This window comes from Artemia sp. Qi Xiang Cuo, chromosome 13 (assembly GCF_049724085.1).
Source record: "Artemia sp. Qi Xiang Cuo chromosome 13, ASM4972408v1, whole genome shotgun sequence".
Lineage (NCBI taxonomy): Eukaryota > Metazoa > Arthropoda > Branchiopoda > Anostraca > Artemiidae > Artemia > Artemia sp. Qi Xiang Cuo.
In genome coordinates, this window is record NC_142806.1 from 10,557,384 (window position 1) to 10,576,590 (window position 19,207).

A 19,207-nucleotide genomic window follows, 5' to 3' on the forward strand; every position below is an offset into this window, starting at 1 on the left:
TGATGATCACATATCAATCCTAAAACTTACTCAACCTACCTGAGAACTTATGTGGCCAGGAAAATTAGGCTTAGGATACTTCTTCATCAGCAAGTTCAGTAGACATTGTCTGTTATGAGTAAACCCAAAAATCTTAGTCATCTCTATTGTAATTCAAGTAGACTTTCCAAGTAGGCCTGTCCACCTAGAGTCTAAGTCAGTTTGACCAAGTTTTAGGATTGACATGACCACTAAGTCACCTGGACTTGCAGTCCTCAGTCAGACAACCCAATTTATAAGCCATGACAGTTACATTAACACAAAATTAATTAAAAATTGGTTGACCAACAAAGTTAATGCAGGCAAACAAGATACCTAAGCCTAAATAGGCCCACCTGTCAGGTGGGTCAAATTATGTTAGGTTAGGACCAATTTTATAAGCTCAGACAGTTACAATAAAACAGAATTAATTGAAAATTGGTTGACTGAAAAGTTGCCTGGACCTTTGTGCAAACAAGTGGCATAGGGTCCTGCTGCCTAAAGTCTTAGACAGGCAACCCAGTTTATAAGCTCAGAAAATTACACTAACACAAAATTGATTCAAAATTGGCAGGCCCAAAAAGTTGCCTGGATTTCATGTGAACAAGTGACATAAGGTCTGGCTGCCTATAGTCTCAGGCAAGGGCAGCTGAATTTTAAGATTAACATATGAACATTAAATTGCCTGGACTCACAGGCAAATCAGCAACTATAATAATAATGGATTGGATTTTCAGAATATATATCCTATAAGCCTTCTAAAAATTATGGGTATTTACTAGTGAAAAGGATGTCACACTTTTATACTAGAGCAACACAAGAAAAAAAGGTACTGTTCTAATATCTGGGGACCATGCAAGAAGTGAAGTTTGGTTAATGCTAGTGACATAAAACAAAATAGGATAAAAATATAATAGTGTAGAAACAAATTTTGGCTATATATTTGCATATTAGGGGGGTGGTGGTAAAGCATAGCATATAATAAATACATAACCTAAACTAACCTAGGTACCTTTTTTCCCCTAAACCCCGAAAAAACTAAAGCTTAAATATAGTTCCTGGAGTGAGAACCCCCTTGTTTATAGAGCATAAGATAGGAAATTACTGGGTATTGTTATCTGATCTTTGCTTTTCTCAGGTTGCATTCTTGCACAATGCCTAGATATTAGAACAGTTCCAAAAAAAATTAATGGAACAAAAACAGGAATTATATTAATAAAAAAATTAGAGAGTCGTAGTTTCTCTGAATGACAAATGTTTATAAAATAAGGCAATACTAATAGATCATTATCTGCCATTGTAATTATTTAATATATATACACTATATGTGTAATATGAGTCATACACAATCTATTATTGTATTGTTTGTAATTACCAATGTACACTTTTTATTCTAATTCAGAATTAGGCAATATAATTTTGGGGTATCAATTTAGTAAGGGGGAGGGGGAGCAGTTGCCTCAGTTAGACTTTGGAAAATACCTTCTTATTTCTATTTTGCTACTTTTCATTTTATCATGGCTAACTGGTTATTTTTGCCCTTTTTACATTTTGAGAATTGGAATCACTGACATAATTACTAGATACAAATCATCAGCACAACTGGGTTATATTTTTTTTATTGAGGATCCTGAATAAAATACTCTTGATTTTTTACTTCATAATAAATTAATTCTTTTTTTTAATATAATCTTAATTTTTGCCAAGTCTAAATTCATTTACTCCCCCCCCCTAAGAGTGAAATGTTTATGTTTATTAAGATTCATCCTTATTACTCTCCACCTTACATGTTTTTATCACTCGCCAGTTATTTAAATAATCTAAATTTTTAGCATTGGGTTACTCGGTTTCTATGGGATGTTCTGAGCCTTCTAGCCCCTTCAGGGCTAAAAAAAATTAATAGTCCCTGTCACGTGAGTATTTAATTGCAAAAGGGCATGAAAAATAATCATTATTAAATTGTGCTGAAAAGCTAAATTTTGTTGAAAACTGCAGTCTAGGCTATGTACCAAAAATATGGTGTTGATTTATAATTCAGGGTATATTTTTCATCATTATGGAGGGAGGGAGGGGGTTCTTGATATATTTAGCAATATATGGATTCACAATCCAATTCTGACTATATGTGTGTCTATTTTTTAGGCCAGACCATCTTAAGTTAAAGTTCTACCCAATCATATTATTGAGCTAGGACTAAAGTTAATACAACATTTAATGCCTTTTTTTATGCAGATTATGAATATATTTATAATTTATATCGGAAATGAATTTCAGCCCCCCCCCTCTATATGCCAATTCAGGGTTAGGTATATAAAGGGGGGGGGCTGAAATTCATTTCCAATAGAAATAATTATTATATTAGTAATCAGCATAAAAAAAAGGCATCAAATGGTGTATTCACTTTATTCCTAACTCAATAATATGATTTTGTAGAACTTTACCCATCTTAATATGATGTTAGGCTATTCATAAAATTTATCTCTTTTTAAATGGTCTAGTCTAAAGAATGATATAGTTTTTCTTTATACAGGGTGAAAGCACAAAACTGCCACAAATATGTTCTAAAACTATAGACTTTCATTTGTAAGATAATGAACCTAATTTTGGAATAGGCCTTGGTTGCCTATATTTCTATAGGCTAGTCATAGGATAATCTAAATAAAATGAAGCATTTTTTTTATTTTATTGCTTACCATGATGATGAATCTTCAAATGAACGTCTCGATTCCTTGGGACTTGCGCTATGATCTTGGACAGCAAGAGAAGCTACATTAGGTGTCACAAGAGGCTGGAACAAATATCCTGAAATGGTATCTTGCATACCATCTAGCGCTTGGTCATCACCAAAAATATTTTATGACACATCAGAATAGTCACTTTCTGAGCTTGAAGTCATATTTTTTCACAAAATGTATTTGCACTAATGTATATAACTATCAACAGAGTTTCTAAATTTGAATTTCACAAATGAAAAACACTGTCGGATTCACAGGAAATAGTTTCCGCTAATATTTTTCATTTGCGCAATTTATCATTGTTTTAGTATTGACAACACTGTTTTGCGAATTTATTTTAACTTAAAATGCTTTGGGCAGTTAAGCAAAAACTAGCAGGAAACCTATATTTTTAGGTATGAGTAGACATAAAATAGATTAAGAGGTCTGAATATATTCTCATTTTGGTGTCCTTGGTACTTTAATGACATCAGTGGCAGATTAATTGACCCAATATCAGTACCGGATGCTTTTAATAATTATTTCACCAATATTCCAAATGCTAACTCCTGTTCCCCCTCCGAGTCAGTACACCCTAGCAAGAATCCCAGATCCATATTTTTCTCTCCAACTAATAGTAATGAGGTGCTTCAAATGATCGAATCTCTCTCTAATAGTAGTACACCTGACTTCCATGGGATAAGTAATAAGCTTCTTAGAACTGCATCTTCCTATGTTTGTGAACCCATTGTGCATATAGCAAACCTGTCTATGATCAATGGAATCTTCCCAGAAATATATAAATCAGCAATTGGTATCCCGATTCATAAAAAAGGCGATCCGTCTGAGATAAGTAATTATCGTTCAATACCACTTCTCCCAGTTGTATACAAAGTTCTTGAGAGAATTATTTCCGACGTCTTTCTTCCTTTTCATTTGGGATTAATCCTTCAGATTCGTTGATTTCTTTTAATCAATATGGCTTCCGTATCAAATTTTCAACTGCTCATGCACTAATCGACGCCACACAGTTTATCCGTTCCCAACTTGACCTTAAAAACACTGTAATTGGTTTATTTCTGGATTTTTCTAAGGCCTTTGACATGGTTGATCAAAGTGTTTTATTTAGTAAACTCAAGAACATAGGGATTCGTAGAATTCGTTTCTCATGGTTCGGCTCCTATCTCTCTGGTAGAGTACAGAGTTTGAGTCTGGGCGGCATGACCTCGCATCCTCTACTTGTCCCGAGGGGCGTCCCGCAGGGCTCTGTTCTTGGTCCAATACTTTTTCTCCTTTATATTAATGATTTGGTTACAGGCCGGGGTCCATCAGTGCACCCATTACTTTTTGCTGACGATACCAACTTTTTCATCACTGGCCCTAATTTACCATCCGTCGTCACCTCTGCTCAAATTCTTCTGAATATAGTACAAGAATGGTCTCTCGTTAACTACATGACCATTAACAGCAAGAAAAGTTAGGTTGTATTATTTCAAACCCCTTACAAAAAAAAATGAAGCTCAGCAAGCACTTGGCCTAAAATATTTCACCAATCTCCTCCCGCAGGTCGAAGTTGCCAAGTTTCTTGCTGTCCACATAGACTCCTCACTATCATTTGCAACTCAAGTTTCCTGCATCAGAGCCATAATTTTGCGACAGGTAAGTATGATTAATCGTGTGAATAATTTTCTTCACCCAGATATCCTTGTCACCCTTTATTACTCTTTTATTTACCCATATATCTCATACTGGGGATCTGTTTGGGGCAACACTTATCCTTCATTTACCAATAAATTAAAAACTGCCCAAAACCGTGCCATCAAAGCAGTTTTTCGGCTGCCCTGACTATATCCGAGCCAGGACTTGTTCTCCGATTTTGGTATTATTCCTTTTGAACAAATAATTAAAAATTAAATTTATCCCATATATACTCTGCTTACCATAAAAACCTTCCTCCCCAATTATTATCTTATTTTAATTGCAATAATTCTGAAGGCCTGTGTCTCCGTTCATCCAACCGTTCCTTTATTGTCCCCAAGTGTGTCTCTAACTCCGCCCAGCGATCCCCCATTTATAAATCTATTCTTCAATGGAATATGATACCCTCCAGTATCGAGCTATCCATAAGTTTTCGCACGCTGTATAACAATGTTACTAAACTTTGATATAATAAATATTTAAATTTTTAATCAATTTGCTTTAATTTACCTGTGTTTTCTCTTTTTTTCTGTTTTTTCTTTTTTTTTCTCTCTTGTTAATTTTCAATTTTTTGTTGTTATGGTACTCAACAAGTTCGCTTCCTGGATCCATATTATTATTGATGTTGTGTTTCATCTTGTTTTTATTTCAATAAATTGAATTGAATTGAAATTGAATTGTAAAAATTTTGGAAAATAATCAAAGAAATTTGGGAAAATTATCAACAAAAATTTGGGAAAAATTATCATTGAAAAATGGGAACAGTGGTCCAAATCGGTCCAAAAAGTTATAGAGTTATGTGCTGAGATACCTTTCGTGCACAGGGAAGCACATAAAACCCATCTCCTTTGTTGCGTGAAATTTGAATACTTTGAATGCTCTTTTCACAATTTATTAGATGAGTTGCCAAACAAAACGGACGCATTCTTTCTGTGAACACGTGCTTTTGGATTTTTTGTTAGAATTTTGGTGATTTTGATGGTTAAGAAGACTGTAAACTGAAGGAAAGTAAGTTGAATAGTGGTATTAAAGTTGGAAGTGACAATATGAGCAGCCAAGACCCCCAGCAGGGGGGTCCACTAATTCCTGGAGCTTATCCAACTCCACCCTCCATGATAATTCAACCCAATACCAGTGCTGGTGAACAGTATAGTAGCACTGTGCAGTATATTACAGCTCCAATGCCATACAGCCAGTTTCAGGCTGCCCATTTTCCCCAGGAGAGACAGTTCCAGCCTCAGCAGCAAAGTTTGGCATATCCCAGTTAGTGACTCTAATGGACGACTCAGTGCGCTTAGTATGAGTGGATATAACTTACCTGTTAAAAACAGGTTCCAGGTGCTTGATAACAATAATGAATTTCCACCATTATCAGAGGATTCTGATGAGGATATGTCAAGTGTAAATCCAATATTGGCAGAAGGATTAACCGATGGCAGAGTGAATGAAAAAACTAGATTCCCAAGTCTGGGTTTGAATCCATCTTTGGGAAGAAAACGTGTGAGGTCCCCAGTAGAGAATTTGCAAAGTATAGTAAAAAGGCAAGAATTAGAAGCAGAAGTTTCTGGTCAAAGTGAGATTCCGTTGAATGAATTGCTTCAAGTAAGAGTGGAATTTGAAGTGACAGATAAAAATGAGAAACTAGTAGATGATTTTTTAATATTGAAATGTTTAAAGGAGAATATTTTTCCCATCAAGTTCGAATTTGAATCAAATAGAGAAAGGAATGTGTTAATAGTTCATGTCAACGACAATGAAGAAGCTGAAAAAGTAATGAAAATACAATCAATTGGAGTTGTATCAGTGAGGGGAAAAAAGAAGGAATGTATTAAAAGAGGAATCATCAAGGGAGTGCCCTTGTATCTAAGCAATGAACAACTTAAAGAATGCATAGAGTCATCTGTTGAGATTACAGACGTAAATCGTCAAAAGAGATATAACAGGGAGTTAAAGAAACTTGAGGATAGTTATGCGGTCATGGTCGTTTTTACAGGCAATTTTCTGCCACCCACTGTATGGTGCTGTGGAAGGAAAAAAGAAATTTTTTTCTAAAATCGCATAATTATCCAGTGTTTTACATTACAGCGTTATGGCCATGTGCAGAAAAATTGTAGAGTGATTGAGCCAGTCTGTTTGAGGTGCTGTGGAAAGCACGAGTCTGTAAGTTGTCCCCTCAAAAACAGTGATCCTGCAGAAAAAGTTAAATCTTACAAATGTGCCAATTGTAAAGGCTGCCATTCTTCAACATCAAGGGAGTGTCCAATTAGGCAGCAAAATAGAAATATTCTGGAAACGGCAGAAAAATATAACATGGGATATAGGAGAGCACAAGTTATGTACAGAACATATGCCCAAGCTGTTCACAGTAACCAAATTCACAGTGCCAAGTCAACACAGCGTAGTGGTCTTCCAAACCAAAGAACCGAACAAGACATATATAGAAGAGTATCAGACACACTTACAAAAATTCTTGTTGGATTGTTATTATCCCCAGATTTGTTAAATATGGCCAGCCTTTCCCTGCTCGAGAAAGTGGAAAAAATTTGTTCATTTGTCAATAAATTAAATATGGGACCAATTGATTGTGAAGCAATAAGAAGCAAATGTATTGAAAAGTGAATTTAAAGTTACTTTCTTGGAATGCATGTTCAGTGATGAAGGAGAAGAAGGACATGGTATGCCATTATGCGATTAAAGAGAAAGTGGATGTCATATGCATTCAAGAGACATGGCTTAAACCTTTTATTAAAATAGGATATCATGGATTTAATATAATAAGGAAAGATAGAATAACAAAGGATGGAGGAGGTGTTATGATTGCAATCCGTACAAATTTGCATTATGAACAGTGGCACATTGATTACGGTGATGAGCCTTCAGAAGAAGTGGAGGTAATTGGATGTAAATTATATCTTGACTCCAAAACTGTGATCAACATTGTGAATATTTACAATCCAAGCGGTAACAACAGGGAAGTTGGTTCCTTGGCAGCTGGAATTTTTGATGAGGTACCTAAAGAAGAAGAACTTATAATAGTTGGTGACTTTAATGCACACAGTAAAATGTGGTGCAGATGTGATTTAATTAATGACTCTGGGAAAACTATAGAACAATTTTTACTTGAAGAAGATATATACTTGGCCACTCCTAAGGGTTTATCTACAAGAAAGAATGTGCAATCCAGTACTTATTCAACTATAGACTTGGTGTTTACAAGGACTAGATTTTGCAACAAAGTAGATGTTGAGGTGATAGAAGATCCTACACTAAATAGCGACCATTTACCAGTGGTAGTACATGTGGATAAGCCATGTCCACAGCAAACAACTAGCATTCCAAGATTTAAGATTAGAAAGGCAAATTGGAAGGAATTTATCTGTCAACTTGAAAATATCGACATTCAACAAATTGTGCAGAAAGCCCAGTCCATGGATGACAAAGTGAAAGCTATTCAAGATGGAATCATAATAACAGCCAAAAACTCTATACCCATGTTTGATGGATGTGAAACCATAAGGAATTATTCTAAGTGGTGGAATGAGGAGTGCAGTCAGTTCAAAAAGGAGTTAAAGTGCCAGCAAAACATTTACAAGCGGATATCTACAGTCGAGAATTATGTTGCAGTTAAAAAGGCTTACACCAAGTTTAAAAAATGTGTGATTGAGGCAAAACGTAGAAGTTGGAGAGAATTTGTTGAAAGTCTAGATTTTAGGAAGCCAGTGTCTAAACTTTACCAGTTTATAAAGAATATGAAAGCAAAAGGTGATAAGACAGGAAAAAACCCCCCCTTACTTTTGAAAACAAGATATTGATTAGTGATTTAGAAAAAGCCAATGGAGGTGCAAAGCATTTATTAAAGACTATCGGAAGAGAAGATCCCTTTCATGATGAGGTAGCACAATCAACAGCAAAAGTAAGAAGACTTAGTAAAGTTGGTACCAATGAACCCTATAACCAGCCATTTACCATGAAAGAGTTGGAAAATATTGTGACGAGTCTTCCAGATACTTCCCCAGGCAATGATATGATTCATTCACGATTCGTGAAAGCAATGCCTAATAAATGGATGGATGCGTTATTGGAAGTAATGAACCTTGCTTGGGACAGTGGAGTGTTCCCTACTATTTGGAAAAAAGGCCAGGCCGTGATGATACCTAAGCCTGGTAAGGATATGTCAAAAATAGTACTAGACCAGTACTAGGTAAAGTTTTTGAAAGAATGATTAAAAGGAGGATGAATTGGGATATAAAAAAGAGGGATTTTCTAAAAGATATCCAGTGTGGTTTCAGGAGAAAGAAAAGCACAGCTGAAAACCTGCTCTGTTTTAAACAAGATGCCCTTTATGCATTGCAGAACGGATGGATTATGGTTATTGTCCATTTGGATGTGAATGGTGCTTTTGATTCAATGGTGCATCGTCAGATATTGAGTGGGGTTATGGAAGCCGAAATAAGAGGAAGGACTTTAGCTGTTACTGAGAACTATTTAACAGGAAGAGAAGACACTGTTAGAGTTGGCTCTGTAGAGTCTAGTATTATATTAAGTAGAAGACGCGGGGTTCCACAGGGATCAGCACTTGGTCCTGATTATTATAATATTGCAGAATATGACATACCGATTGAGAATGGAGAGTCGAAAGGGATGATATTTGCTGACGATAAATCTTTCTGGGCAGTAGCAAGAACACTAGAAGAGACAATGGAGGTTGTAAAATCCATATTACAAAAAATCGAACATTGGGCCGAGGGAATCGATTTGAAATTTTCCCCTCACAAATATAAGATGATGATGATTACTAGAAAGAAAATAACGAACTTACCCATACTTTATCTCAATGGTAATCCTATTGAGTACGTGAAACAGACTAAGGTCCTCGGGTGTGTAATTACTGACAAACTGAGTTGGTACCCACATGTTGAAAAGGTTCGTGCTGCATGTATGAAGAGATTGAATATTATGAAGTTGCTCACTTCATACTCATGGGGGATGAAGGCTGATATGTTATTGGAGTTCTATGTGAAGTATATCGACCTAAAATTGAATACGCTTCAGTGATATATGGGTGTGGACCGCATTCAACATTAAAAAGGCTGGATTTAATACAAAATGCTGCTATTCGAATTGCTTTTGGAGCAAGAAAAACAACACTAGTGATTTTCTTACTGTCTGAAAGTGGTCTACCGGAACTTGAGACTAGAAGGAAAATTAGTGTATTGAAGTATCTGCAAAGCTTATGGATAGCTGATAAAACCAACCCTTTGAAGTCAAGAGTTATAAAACAAGGAAGAATCTTCACTGCAAACCCCAAAAATAAGAGGTTCCAGGCAAATATATTTGAACAATGTGACAGTATTGCAAAACCTCAGGGAATTGAACTAAAGTTTACTGAGATTTTAAAAGTACCTCAAGTGGTGCTATCACCTCCTTGGAAAGAGAAATCTGTAGTATGTGGTTTGGATTTTAAGCAGATTAATAACTTAGATTGGAATACCTGTTTCCGGATATGAAAGTTAGAAAAGTATCAACGATACTTAGACATTTATACAGATGGTTCAAAAAATGAAGGGATGGTTGGTGTTGCATTTGTTGTCCCTAAAATGAATGTTTCAAAACAGTTTAAACTTCACAGTAAAGCATCAGTTTTCCAAGCAGAGGCAGTAGCTCTTGCAGAAGCACTTGAGTTTTCATTATCAGAAGTGCACGAGGAATATTTTGGCATATTGATATGTTCTGACTCTAAAGCTGTGATTTCTGCCATTAAGTCATTCCAGGCAGATCGGTACAAATCAGGAGAAATAGCTGAATGTTATTCAAAGTTGTTGATGTTGATGGAATCGAGGAGAGTAGCATTGCAGTGGGTTCCATCACTGGTGGGAATAATAGGAAATGAATTGGCAGATAGCAAAGCCAAACATGCAGCCACAGAAGGAATGATTCGTAATTGCTCTACCCCCACAGTGATCAGTCAATTGGAATGTGTGCGTAAAGCTGTATTACGAGAAAACTTTGAGAATGTGAGAGATCAGACTGGCAATTTATTTGTTACAAGCAAGCTGCATTGGAAGTTCGAAAAGTCAATTTATAAAAACCTTAGCAGACACGAAGGACGCCTACTGTTCAGATTGAGGTCAGGTCACTGTGGCACGAATAACTACAGAGCTAGATTTTACGGTGAAGACAGCAATTGCATGACTTGTTCGGAAGAAGAGTCTGTGGAACATTTAATATTGGATTGCGAGGAGTATCAGGAGCAAAGAGACAAGATATATGCTTTCTTCAGAGGGAGGCCTGACCCCATAAGTTTGCACTCCATTCTTGGAGGGCTGAATGACTTAGAAGACAACCTGAAAATAGTCAGAATTGTAATACAATTCTTTAAGGAAACTGGAAAAGACTTGACGCTACATAAACATTTAATTTATGTGAAGTGATATATATAAAACAGTGATTTGGTTCCCAAGGTGTTCAACACAAAGGGGAACTCAAAACCCTTGATGATGATGATGATGACAATTTATTAGATTATCTCTTAAATACTCTTTTTAAATAGGCTAAATCGAGTCGAAGATTGTGATCCTGTTGTTTAGGAAAGGTAAATCTTGATCAAAATAATTGTGTAAGTACTGGGGGTCTTATCCTATAGTTTTGGGCTATAACTGGTCCCATAAGGGAAGGGGGATGGATAGGCTAATAATTGTGATAAATTATTGCCTAAATGCCTAGCACATGGGTTTAGATAATAGGACTAGGCTAGGTTTTGACCGATTTAGACCTTCATATTCTTCATATTTCAGGCTATGAGGTTGCTGCTGCCTTGGGTTTATTTTTCATGGTGTTGCCTTAGAACGTTTTCTCAGTTTTCAGCAAAATCAATTAGACATACCTATGGGTGACTGAATTTTTAACCTACTGGTCAGATGGGACAAATTAATCTCTTGTGGTACAACTTTGGTTGGAAAACTGGTACAATTTATCTCAAAGCATTGGCAACACTGTTCTGGATTCAATCAAGTTGATTTGCTTTATTTGTAATCAAGGGAATTCCAATCAAGGGAAGATTTGGTGTGGTATTACAGGTAAAAATCTGGATACCTGTTGCTGAATTCTCTTCAATTCCAATGGAATCTCTATCATTCACCACTGTGTAGGTGGTGTAAAACATCAGTGGAAACCCCCCAACATATCTTTCTTGAGTGTTTGGTACTGGCACCACAAACCATAAAGATTAAGTTAAGCTGCCAGAAAATGGGCGTTCCAGAAACGTTTGATACCATCATTAATTTACAACAACATCATAACATTTAAAGACCAATCTATTATTTTATGATTCAGATCATGAAGAAGACAATGGAACATTTATAGAATTCTACAGTGTAGAAGAAAGTGAGAATGAGTAGGAAGTGCTGTACTGGCACTGGCTGGCCTATCAGCCTTAAATTGCTGGGGACAGGTAGCTCAGGTACTCACACTTCCCACAACCCATCATCAAAATTATGGCTTCAAATGACAAGCCTAGTGGAGTATATTTTTAATTTTCAGGTGCTGCTTTTACAAAGATAAAGAATTACTGCTGACCATTTCTGAAAACATTGATGACCTGAGTAAAAAGAAGGATTGAAGATACAAAAGTCAAAGGGGTGAAAGGACTGCATGGTAGTCCATATACCCTCATACAAATTCTGGAACTGGAACTGTAATGAAATTAGGCTACATTTTGTGATCTGTAATTAGGGCCGTTTTTTCACTCATCAATGTGCTAAGATCTTGCATCTTTTGTCAGAAAATGCTTGAAAGTGAAATCTTTGAACTCAGATCTTACATATTGGTTGCTTTTATGCAAACGTCTTTCATCATTCTGCTCTTATCAGCAGTCTGAGAACAATGATGAGTATATCATCAAAGTTCACTCATCATTGTTCTATATGGCAGAACAGTGGCGTTCTTCAAACTTTTTGCTAACATCAGTGAGCTCTAGGATCTTAGAACAAAGATTAGTTAAAAAACAATAATCTTTGCAGAAAGATACAAGATCTTTGATGTAAGATCTTAGTGCTAAAAAACAGGCCTCTGTGTATCAGCTAAATTGAGGGGGTGGGGGGGGGAGGAAGTCATTGTTTAAGTGGGGGTAGGGTTGATTCATAACAAATACATTTGTATTGACAAACTGCATACTCTTCATGAGGCTTCTGATAAATGTTGAAAGAGGTAGGGGGAAGGTAGGAATTAGTTAAAATGTGTCAGGTGGAAAAGGCAAAGCAGGTCATTTCAGCCCTGCCAGGAAATTTTTTGTGGTGGCAATTACTGCTAGGAACTTAGTTTTCAGTAATTTTAAATAGTAATATTTTTCTTCTTTATTTACTTGAAGTACTTCAATGTATTTCAACCAATGATTGTGATGTATTTATCAATAAGAAACTCTTACTGTAGAGGTTGTAATGGCATCAGTTATGTAGAAGATCAAAAGTCTAACAGAATTTCCATCCATACAAACAATAATACTCCTTTTTATCCAACCAATATTTGTTAGTAGCCTAGTAATATTAACAAGAACCTTTTACCAAGATCACTATTCATTACAATCTTCATATTATATTCAAATTTTATACAAAATTAAATTTGCAAATTTAAACATAGGATGGTTCTAATCAACATACATTGTTTACACATTTTAAAGCAATTAACCAGGGATTAAAGGGACCAGTACCTCAAATTATGTCTTGGTTAGGCCTGGGCATGATTTGGAAAACAATCAGAAATTAAATAAGAAAGAACTTTTCAACTGAAAGCAAGGAACAGATTTAAAACCTATTTGAAGAGATTATTCTTTATATGAAGGGGGATGTCTCCTCCTTAGTTCCTGACCCTTTACTGTGAAGTTTTGCTTTTTTCCAATTTTTATAAGAATATTTACAATTTGAAAAAAAAAGATTTTTCAATGCACTTAAAAACTTTTGTTTAATGAGCAAGGTGTTGAAAAGGGAGAAGTCCCCCTTATATACAGAGTAGTTTATATTTGTTTTAAGTTTTAAACTCTCTCCTTACTTTAGTTGAAAAACCTTTTCTATTTGTTTAATTACATTTTGTGGAGTTTTATGAATACTATACTTTTGGTAATGCAGAAAAAAACAGTAAGTATTTCACTGATCTCTGTTTGGATTTTGATGTGTAATCAAACAATTTGTGGTAATGCACTGTAAGTAAGGAGCAACCCAGCTCAATAGTAACAAACTCTAAAAAATAGAATTTTGATACTAATAGATATATCAAAAATTAGCTTATTATGCTGATTCCAAATAAATAAGTTTCATTAAATTTAATCTTGCCCTTCAAAAACTACAAGCCTGAGAATTCTTTTCTGATTATTGAAAAAGGGGGAAACACCCCTTGAAGTCATAGAATGTTAACAAAAGTAAAACCATCAGATTCAGCATATCAAAGAACCGTACCATAGAGGTTTCAAGCTCAACTGCAGAAATGTGTAATATTCTAATTCTTGCTAGAAGAAAGATCATGGATGTTTATTTATTTGTTTTTTTTTTCTAGGGGTGATTGTATTGACCCATTGGGCCTAGAATGTTGGGAGAGAATATATTCTAAGGAAAGGAAAAGCTCTAGTGCCCTTTTTAAGCAACCAAAAAAAATTGGAGGGCAACTAGGCCTTCTCCTATACCATTTTTTTGCAAAATTATCTGATCAAAATTTTGAGATACCCTGTTTGTTCAGCATAGTTGAAAGGCACAATAACTATGGTGTTGGAGGTAAAATAACTCCCTACAACCCCTGGGGAAAGATTTTTAAGTTATAAAATTTGCCCATTGTTTTATTTGTTATTGGGAAGTTTGCATAGATTTTTCTGGTGAGGAGGACACACTTTCTCTTTGGAAGATTTTGCATGGGGAGAATTTTCTATGGAAAGGGAAGTTTTCAGGGGCTGAACTTTTCAGGAGATTTTACAGTGGGTGAATTTGTCAGAATTACTATAAAAAATTTATTTATTATTGGGATACCCTCTTTTTGAGACCAAAATTTGGAGATACCCTGTTTGTTTAGCATAGTTGAAAGGCAAAATAACTATGTTGTTGGAGATAAAATAACTCCCTACAACCTCTAGGGAAAGATTTTTAAGTGATAAAATTTGCCCATTGTTTTCTTTGTTATTGGGAAGTGTGAATACATTTTTCTGGTGAGGAGGAGACATTTTCTGCTAGAAAGATTTTGCATGGGGAAAATTTTCCAAGGAAAGGGAAGCTTTCGGGGGCTGAACTTTTCAGGAGATTTCACACTGGGTGAATTTGTCAGAATTACTATACAAAATTTCTTTATGTCTTGCTTTTTCCTTACCAATTCAATTTTATGCATGGGGATGTTAAGGGTAATTGTCCAGGGTAAATTTTTGCCAGGATTGAATTGTCCAGAGAGTATTTCTGTATGGAGGGGGATCTTTCCATGGAGGAGAGCCAGGTATCCTGGCATTATTTAAAAACAATCAGAAATTACATAAAAAACTAGTTTTTTCAACTGAAAGTAAGAGCAACATTAAAACTTAAAACAAACAGAAATTATTATGTATATGAGGGGGGTCTTCCTTTTCTTAACACCTTGCTCTTTACACTAAAGTTTAAACTTTGTACCAATTCTTTAAAAATGACTCCTCAATCACAGGGGTCTTTAATCAGAACAATAAGTACTTTCTTTCAAGTGCTGATGACTGTAGAGTGAGGTGTTGAGGAGGGGGCAACCCCCTTCCTATACGTAATAATTTCTGGTTGTTTTAAGTTTTAGTGTTGCTCCTTGCTTTCAGTTGAAAAAAAAACACTTTTTTTTTATTTAGTGAAGCTTAGAGAGAAACATTTTTTGAAAGGTAATGGAAAAAGTATGTCAATTAAAGTAAAGTAAATAGAAATGGAAAAAAGTAAATAATTACAAAAAATACACAAAACAATAGCCTACTTACAAAAACTAAGATATGAACTCCCAGCATTCAGTTCTGTTGAGCAATGCTGAAGCATTGGACAGATATCAGAGGCAACGCTGTAGCGTTGCCTATAGTAAAGGCCATATGGCTCCAATGTTTTATTATTTTTTTTTCCCAGAGGCACTTCATATGGAAGGGGTCGTAGAAGCTTCAAAGGGGGCTCATTCGATTGGAAATCGAGAGTTCTAGTGCCCTTTTTAATAGTCGAAAATAATTGGAGGGCAACTAGCCCCCCCCCCACGCCCATCATTCCCCCAAACACATCCAAACAAAATTTTGAGATAGCCATTTTGTTCAGCATAGTTGATTTCCAGATAAAAAATATATTTTTGAGGAGGATACCCCCCACAACCCTCAGGGCAAGGGTTTTAAGTTATGCCCTGGGGGCATATAAGGTTTTTATAGAAGGCGTTGTTGTAGAAACTTCAAAACAGGCTCATTCAATGGGAAATTAAAGGGCTAGTGCCCTTTTTAATAGTCGAATGTGATTGGAGTGTAAATAGCCCCCCTCCCCCCCCCCCCCCACGCCCATCATTTCCCCAAATACATCCAATCAAAATTTTGAGATAGCCATTTTGTTCAGCGTAGTTGATTTCGAGATAGAAAATATATTTTTGAGGAGGACACTCCCCCACAACCCTCAGGGCACGGGGTTTAAGTTATGCCCTGGGGGCATATAAGGTTTTTAAATAAGGAGTTGTCGTAGAAACTTCAAAACAGGCTCATTCGATTGAAAATTAAAGGGCTATTGCCCTTTTTAATAGTCCAAAATGATTGGAGGGCAACTAGCCCCCCCCCCCCACGCTCATCATTCCCCCAAACACATCCAATAAAAATTTTGAGATAGCCATTTTGTTCAGCATAGTTGATTCCCAGATAGAAAATATATTTTTGAGGAGGATACTCCCCCACAACCCTCAAGGCAAGGGTTTTAAGTTATGCCCTGGGGACATATAAGGTTTTTATAGAAGGCGGTGTAGCAGAAACTTCAAAGCATGCTCATTCGACTGGAAATTAAAGGGCTAGTGCCCTTTTTAATAGTCGAAAGTCATTGGAGTGTAACTAGCCCCCTCCCCCCACGCCCATCATTTCCCCGAACAGATTCAATCAAAATTTTCAGATAGCCATTTTGTTCAGCGTAGTTGATTTCCAGATAGAAAAAATATGTTTTTAAGGAGGACACTCCCCCATAACCCTCAGGGCAGGGGGTTTAAGCTATGCCCTGGGGGCATAGAAGGTTATTATATAAGGCGTTGTCGTAGAAGCTTCAAAATAGGCTCATTCGATTGGAAATTAAAGGGATAGTACCTCTTTTAATCGTCGAAAGTGATTTGACTGCGACTTGCCCCCCCCCTACGCCCATCATTTCCCCAAACACATCCAATCAAAATTATGAGATAGCCATTTTGTTCAGCGTAGTTCATTTCCAGATAGAAAATATGTTTTTGAGGGGGACACTCTCCCAGAACCTTCAGGGCAAGGGTTTTATGATATGCCCTGGGGGCATATAAGGTTTTTATAGTATGCAGTTCCATAGAAAATTTCAAAAACTGTTAATTCTATTTGTAATTAATAGAGTTAGTGCTCTTTTTTATAGTAGAAAGTAATTGGAGGGTAATATTTCCCCGCCCTCAACGCCCCCCAGTCCCCCAAAAACAACCACTCAAACTTTTGATATAGCCGTTTTTGTTCAGTGTAGCTGATTTCCGGATAGAAAATATATTTTTGAGGAGGACACTTCCCCACAACCCTCAGGGCAAAGGTTTTAAGTTATTCCCTGGGAGCATTTAAGGGTTTTATAAAAGGCGTTATCGTAGAAACTTCAAAACAGGCTCATTCGATTGGAAATTAAAGGGCTAGTGCCCTTTTTAATAGTCGAAAGTGATTGGAGGGCAGCTACCCCCCCCCCCCCCTACGCCCATCATTTCCCCAAACATATCCAATCAAACTTTTGAGATAGCCATTTTGTTCAGTGTAGCTGATTTCCTGATAGAAAATATGTTTTTGAGGAGGACACTCCCCCAGAACCTTCAGGGCAAGGGTTTTAAGATATGCCCTGGGGGCATATAAGGTTTTTATAGAAGGCGTTGTCGTAGAAACTTCAAAAAAGGTTCATTCGATTGGAAATTGAAAGGGATAGTGCCCTTTTTAATAGTCAAAAGTGATTGGAGGGCAAATAGCCCCCCCCCCGACGCCCATCAGTTCCCCACACACATCCAATCAAACTTTTGAGATAGCCATTTTGTTCAGTGTAGCTGATTTCCAGAGGGAAAATATGTTTTTGAGGAGGACACTCCCCCACAACCCTCGGCAAGGTTTTTAAGTTATACCCTGGGGGCATATAAGGTTTTTTATAGAAGGCGTTGTCATAGAAACTTCAAAATAGGCACATTCAATTGGAAATTCAAAGGGCTAGTGCCCTTTTTAATAGTCGAAAGTGATTGGTGGGCAACTTCCCCCCCCCCCTCACGCCCATCATTTCCCCAAACACATCCAATCAAAATTTAGAGATAGCCATTTTGTTAAGCGTAGTTGATTCCTAGATAGAAAATATATTTTTGAGGAAAACAAACCCCCAGAACCCTTAGGACAAGGGTTTTAATTTATGCCCTGGGGACATATAAGGTTTTTATAGAAGGCGTCGTCGTAGAAACTTCAAAAAAGGCTCATTCGATTGGAGATTCCGAGGGATAGTGCCCTTCGTAGTAGTCGAAAGTGATTTGAGAGCAACTAACCCCCCTCTCACGCGCACCTTTTCCCCAAACACATCCAATCAAAATTCTAAGACAGCCATTTTATTAAACGTAGTTTTAAGTTCTGGAAATTAGGTCTTTGAGGATTACAACTCCCCCAAAGCCCTCAGGGCAAGGGCTGTAATTTCAAAGTTCTGATAACAAAAACTCCGGTGTCAGAACCCCAGGGCCCAGGGGTAGGAGTTTTAAGTTTAGCCCTGGGGCATAACTTATTAAGGGGGGTTTATAACTTATGGGAAGGGGTTTTGTATGGGAAGAACACATTGGAAATCTATTATAATCATCCAATTATAAGGTTAAAATACATACTCTGTGAAAGATGCAAAATTGCTTTGGCACACAAATTCCTATTAAGTTCAATTCAAAACAGTCGTGATCCCTTTGTGTCAGCAAGTGAAATGGTCTAAACCCCCTTATTGGAGCTATTTTTTCAATCCATTCACTGTTGTCAATCGCTGTCCACAAGTTATGCAAGCTGTCTATTGTTCATATATTAGGTTTTTATAAAAGAGGTTATCGTATATACTTTTAAAAAAGCCTCATTCTATTTAACTTTAAAGTTCTAGATTCGTTTTTTAAATTAAAGTATAATAGAACTGTTCGGACTCCCCCACCCCCATGCAAAAGAAAAATTTGAAACTTTTTACAATAAAATACGAACTAAAATTAATTAAAAAAAACTTTCAGAAAAATAAGTTTTTCAAAGAAAAATAAAGGCCATTTTAAACTTAGCCTCAGGAGATACAAGTATCTGTTAAAATTCAAACTCAACACGACTATTAATTACTATTGAAGAATAAATGAAACCAGACACGACCAGAAATTATATAAACGATCATTGCAAAAAAACATACAAGTAATAATATAAATGAATAAATAAATTCTTAAGCGAGTAATTCTTAGTTTGAATATGAAAATCAAGCTGAAAACGACAACAATTTTTTTGCTATTAAAGTATAAATGAAATTTAAAACGAACATAAATTAAATAAACAATCAATGCGAACAAAACATACAATATGTATTAATGTAAATGAATAAATAAATCTC

At 36.2% G+C, this 19,207-nt stretch overlaps 2 protein-coding genes across 5 annotated transcripts in view; both read left to right on the forward strand.

The window, feature by feature from the left end:
• Window positions 1–4,327: 4,327 nt before the first annotated feature.
• The window catches only part of LOC148944933 (zinc finger and BTB domain-containing protein 14-like), a 68,099-nt gene continuing 53,219 nt past the window's right edge, over window positions 4,328–19,207 (forward strand). For 2 of the 4 annotated variants that reach the window (XM_089099514.1, XM_089099518.1), the window contains exon 1: window positions 10,419–11,022. The gene's annotated coding sequence lies outside the window, so the exon portion shown is untranslated. Of the gene's footprint in view, window positions 4,392–10,418; window positions 11,047–11,969; window positions 12,124–19,207 lie in introns of those variants that run through there. The other 2 variants (XM_089099515.1, XM_089099516.1) reach the window with 2 other exon arrangements.
• On the forward strand, window positions 9,998–10,861 carry LOC148944934 (uncharacterized). The gene has a single exon (XM_089098898.1). The coding sequence runs from the start codon at window positions 9,998–10,000 to the stop codon at window positions 10,859–10,861; it is 864 nt and encodes a 287-aa protein (XP_088955024.1).

Coding starts and splice junctions, on each gene's coding strand:
- LOC148944934 (XM_089098898.1), top strand. CDS start 9,998: ATGGTTGGTGTTGCATTTGTTGTCCCTAAAATGAATGTTTCAAAACAG.